The sequence below is a fragment of the Oncorhynchus keta genome, unplaced genomic scaffold (assembly GCF_023373465.1).
Source record: "Oncorhynchus keta strain PuntledgeMale-10-30-2019 unplaced genomic scaffold, Oket_V2 Un_contig_14173_pilon_pilon, whole genome shotgun sequence".
NCBI classification, from domain to species: Eukaryota; Metazoa; Chordata; class Actinopteri; order Salmoniformes; family Salmonidae; genus Oncorhynchus; species Oncorhynchus keta.
The window spans coordinates 1-5,049 of NW_026278586.1; the positions used below are offsets into that span (position 1 = coordinate 1).

The following is a 5,049-nucleotide window of genomic DNA, read 5'->3' on the forward strand; positions in this document are numbered from 1 at the left end:
TGTTCTCTCGTTTCCCGCTGTTCTCTCGTTCCCGCTGTTCTCTCGTTTCCCGCTGTTCTCTCGTTTCCTCGCTGTCTCTCTCGTTTCCCCGCTGCTCCTCTCGTTTCCCGCTGTTCCTCCCTCGTTTCTCCCGCTGCTCCTCTCGTTTCCCGCTGTTCTCTCGTTTCGCCGCTGCTTCGCTGTTCTCTCGTTTTCCCCGCTGTTCTCTCGTTTCCGCTGTTCTCTCGTTCCCTTCTCCGCTGTTCTCTCGTTTCCCCCCCTCCCTCCGCAGCATCACAGAACACATAGACTTTACCACTCCACTCCAGGAGCCTGCGGTGGAGCCATTGTGCAACGCCAACCTGGCTGCCAGCATGCACACCCTGGACCACCTGGCTGGCGTGGCCAACCGCGCCGCCATCCACTACACCGGAGAGAGTCAACTCAGAGAGGTAGGGGACAGAGCGAGTCAACTCAGAGAGGCAGGGGACAGAGAGAGTCAACTCAGAGAGGGAGGGGACAGAGAGAGTCAACTCAGAGAGGGAGGGGACAGAGCGAGTCAACTCAGAGAGGGAGGGGACAGAGAGAATCAACTCAGAGAGGGAGGGGGCAGAGAGAATCAACTCAGAGAGGGAGGGGGCAGAGAGAATCAACTCAGAGAGGGAGGGGGCAGAGAGATCAACTCAGAGAGGAGGGGACAGAGAGAATCAACTCAGAGAGGGAGGGACAGAGAGAATCAACTCAGAGAGGTAGGGGACAGAGAGAATCAACTCAGAGAGGGAGGGGACAGAGAGAATCAACTCAGAGAGGGAGGGGACAGAGAGAATCAACTCAGAGAGGGAGGGGACAGAGAGAGTCAACTCGGAGAGGTAGGGGACAGAGAGAATCAACTCAGAGAGGTAGGGGACAGAGAGAATCAACTCAGAGAGGGAGGGACAGAGAGAATCAACTCAGAGAGGAGGGGACAGAGAGAATCAACTCAGAGAGGGAGGGGGCAGAGAGAGTCAACTCAGAGAGGGAGGGGACAGAGAGAATCAACTCAGAGAGGGAGGGGACAGAGAGATCAACTCAGAGAGGGAGGGGACAGAGAGAATCAACTCAGAGAGGTAGGGGACAGAGAGAATCAACTCAGAGAGGGAGGGGGCAGAGAGAATCAACTCAGAGAGGTAGGGGACAGAGAGAATCAACTCAGAGAGGGAGGGGGCAGAGAGAGTCAACTCAGAGAGGGAGGGGACAGAGAGAATCAACTCAGAGAGGGAGGGGGCAGAGAGAGTCAACTCGGAGAGGTAGGGGACAGAGAGAATCAACTCGTAGAGGTAGGGGACAGAGAGAGTCAACTCGTAGAGGTAGGGGACAGAGAGAGTCAACTCGTAGAGGTAGGGGACAGAGAGAGTCAACTCGTAGAGGTAGGGGACAGAGAGAGTCAACTCGTAGAGGTAGGGGACAGAGAGAGTCAACTCGTAGAGGTAGGGGACAGAGAGAGTCAACTCGTAGAGGTAGGGGGCAGAGAGAGTCAACTCGTAGAGGTAGGGGGCAGAGAGGGAGTCAACTCGTAGAGGTAGGGAGCAGAAGGGAATCCTTCGTGGGGTAAGAGGAACAGAGAGTCAACTCGTAGAGGTAGGGGAGCAGAGAGTCTACTCAAGAGAGGTAGGGGGCAGAGAGTCTACTCAAGAGGGTAGGGGCAGAAGAGTCTACTCAAGATAGGGAGGGGGCAGAGAAGTCTACTCAAGATAGGGAGAGGCAGAGAATCTACTCAAGATAGGGAGGGCAGAGAGAGTCTGCACTCTGGAGGGAGGGGGCGAGAGAGTCTACTCTGAGAGGGAGGGGGCAGAGAGAGTCTACTCTGAGAGGGAGGAGCAGAGAGTCTACTCTGAGAGGGAGGGGAGCAGAGAAGGTCTACTCAGAGGGAGGGCAGAGAGAGTCTACTCTGAGAGGGAGGGGACAGTCTCTCACATCTCACCAGTCTTTATCATTTCACTGTTCTGCCATGATCCTCAACCGGATTTCCGTTTGTCATTCAGGTTCTACAGAATCTGGGCAAAGATAAGTTCTCCCCTCAGTCCTTTGAGCAGGTGGGCACGCGCATCGCCAAGGTCTTGGAGAAGGTAGGTGTTTGTGGAGGTGGCAGCTGCCCTTCGGGCTATTCTACAACCCTGTATCACCCAAATCACAGCATCTTCCGGCAGTATAAAGATCAATAAAATCCTGCAGACAAATGAAAGTATCTCTCTCCTGAGCAGAACCAGACATCTTGGGTCTTGTCCAGCATGTCTGCTCTCTACTGGAGGGTGAAGGGTCAGGGCAAGAGGGCCATCGACTGCCTACGCCAAGCCCTCCACTACGCCCGCACCACATGAAGGTAACATGGACTGAGACTTGCCCAATAATAACACACAAGTTTGTTTTCCTTTGCAAAACATCTTTCTGCGAACTGCTGAACATGACCCTGTGCTTTAGGGCTGTGTGATAATTCAGTATCTCTCTCCTTCCCGCCCTCCCTCTCAGGATGTACCTCTGATCAGCCTGGCCAACATCTTCCAGAACGCGCGGCTGTGGGAGGACGCTCTGACCGTGGCCCGCATGGCTGTGGAGATCGCCCACACTTCGTTGTCAACCACTTCACCCTCGCCAACGTCTACATCGCCATGGTGAGCCCACCACCATGGGAACAGACCAGCATTGTTGTCATGGCCTGGCCATGAGTCGCCTGGTTCAGGGTCTGTCGTCTGGTTTAGGTCTGTCTGTCGTCTGGTTCATTGTCTGTCGTCTGGTTCATTGTCTGTCGTCTGGTTCATTGTCTGTCGTCTGGTTCATTGTCTGTCGTCTGGTTCATTGTCTGTCGTCTGGTTCATTGTCTGTCGTCTGGTTCATTGTCTGTCGTCTGGTTCATGGTCTGCTCGTCTGGTTCAGGGTCTGCCGTCTGGTTCAGGGTCTGCCGTCTGGTTCAGGGTCTGCCGTCTGGTTCAGGGTCTGCCGTCTGGTTCAGGGTCTGCCGTCTGGTTCAGGGTCTGCCGCCTCGGGTTCAGGGTCTGCCGTCTGGGTTCAGGGTCTGCCGCCTGGTTCAGGGTCTGCCGCCTGGTTCAGGGTCTGCCGCCGGGTTCAGGGTCTGCCGTCGGTTCAGGGTCTGCCGTCGGGTTCAGGGTCTGCCGTCTGAGTTCAGGGTCTGCCGCCTGGTTCAGGGTCTGCCGCCTGGTTCAGGGTCTGCCGTCGGGTTCATGGTCTGCCGTCGGGTTCAGGGTCTGCCGTCTGGTTCAGGGTCTGCCGTCTGGTTCAGGGTCTGCCGTCGGGTTCATGGTCTGCCGCCGTGGTTCAGGGTCTGCCGCCGGGTTCATGGTCTGCCGTCGGGTTCAGGGTCTGCCGTCTGGTTCAGGGTCTGCCGTCTGGTTCAGGGTCTGCCGTCGGGTTCAGGGTCTGCCGTCGGGTTCATGGTCTGCCGTCTGGTTCAGGGTCTGCCCGTCTGGTTCAGGGTCTGCCGTCTGGGTTCAGGGTCTGCCGTCGGGTTCAGGGTCTGCCGTCGGGTTCAGGGTCTGCCGTCGGGTTCAGGGTCTGCCGTCGGGTTCAGGGTCTGCCGTCGGGTTCAGGGGTCTGCCGCCTGGTTCAGGGTCTGCCGTCGGGTTCAGGGTCTGCCGTCGGGTTCAGGTCTGCCGTCGGGTTCAGGGTCTGCCGTCTGGGTTCAGGGTCTCCGCCTGGTTCAGGGTCTGCCTTCGGGTTCAGGGTCTGCCGTCGGGTTCAGGGTCTGCCGTCTGGTTCAGGGTCTGCCGTCGGGTTCAGGGTCTGCCGTCTGGTTCAGGGTCTGCCGTCTGGTTCAGGGTCTGCCGCCGGGTTCAGGGTCTGCCGTCGGGTTCAGGGTCTGCCCGTCGGGTTCAGGGTCTGCCGTCGGGTTCAGGGTCTGCCGTCTGGTTCAGGGTCTGCCGCCGGGTTCAGGGTCTGCCGTCTGGTTCAGGGTCTGCCGCCGGGTTCATGGTCTGCCGTCTGGTTCAGGGTCTGCCCGCCTGGTTCAGGGTCTGCCGTCGGGTTCAGGGTCTGCCGTCGGGTTCAGGGTCTGCCGTCGGGTTCAGGGTCTGCCGTCGGGTTCAGGGTCTGCCGTCGGGTTCAGGGTCTGCCGTCGGGTTCAGGGTCTGCCGTCTGGTTCAGGGTCTGCCGTCGGGTTCAGGGTCTGCCGTCAGGTTCAGGGTCTGCCGCCGGGTTCAGGGTCTGCCGCCTGGTTCAGGGTCTGCCGCCTGGTTCAGGGCTCCGCCGTCGGGTTCAGGGTCTGCCGTCGGGTTCATGGTCTGCCGTCGGGTTCAGGGTCTGCCGTCGGGTTCAGGGTCTGCCGTCTGGTTCATGGTCTGCCGTCTGGTTCAGGGTCTGCCGTCTGGTTCAGGGTCTGCCGTCGGGTCTCAGGGTCTGCCGTCGGGTTCAGGGTCTGCCGTCGGGTTCAGGGTCTGCCGTCTGGTTCAGGGTCTGCCGTCTGGTTCAGGGTCTGCCGTCGGGTTCAGGGTCTGCCGTCGGGTTCAGGGTCTGCCGTCGGGTTCAGGGTCTGCCGTCTGGTTCAGGGTCTGCCCGTCGGGTTCAGGGTCTGCCGTCGGGTTCAGGGTCTGCCGTCGGGTTCAGGGTCTGCCGTCGGGTTCATGGTCTGCCGTCGGGTTCAGGGTCTGCCGTCGGGTTCAGGGTCTGCCGTCGGGTTCAGGGTCTGCCGTCGGGTCCATGGTCTGCCGCGTCTGGGTTCAGGGTCTGCCGCCTGGTTCAGGAGTCTGCCGTCTGGGTTCAGGGTCTGCCGCCTGGGTTCAGGGTCTGCCGTCGGGTTCAGGGTCTGCCGTCTGGTTCAGGGTCTGCCGTCGGGTTCAGGGTCTGCCGTCTGGTTCAGGGTCTGCCGTCGGGTTCAGGGTCTGCCGTCGGGTTCAGGGTCTGCCGTCGGTTCAGGGTCTGCCGCCGGGTTCAGGGTCTGCCGCCTGGTTCAGGGTCTGCCGTCGGGTTCAGGGTCTGCCGTCGGGTTCAGGGTCTGCCGTCGGGTTCAGGGTCTGCCGTCGGGTTCAGGGTCTGCCGTCTGGGTTCAGGGTCTGCACGTCTGGTTCAGGGTCTGCCGTCGGG

General features: G+C 59.8%; 1 protein-coding gene across 1 annotated transcript; it reads left to right on the plus strand.

Moving 5' to 3' along the window:
* Positions 1-271: 271 nt before the first annotated feature.
* On the plus strand, positions 272-2,336 carry LOC127918429 (tetratricopeptide repeat protein 17-like; the record flags this gene model as incomplete). Its single annotated transcript, XM_052501707.1, has 3 exons — positions 272-431; positions 2,001-2,084; positions 2,220-2,336. Coding segments are annotated over 3 exons (361 nt in total), but the record flags the coding sequence as incomplete, so codon positions are not given.
* Between the last annotated feature and the right edge of the window lie 2,713 nt (positions 2,337-5,049).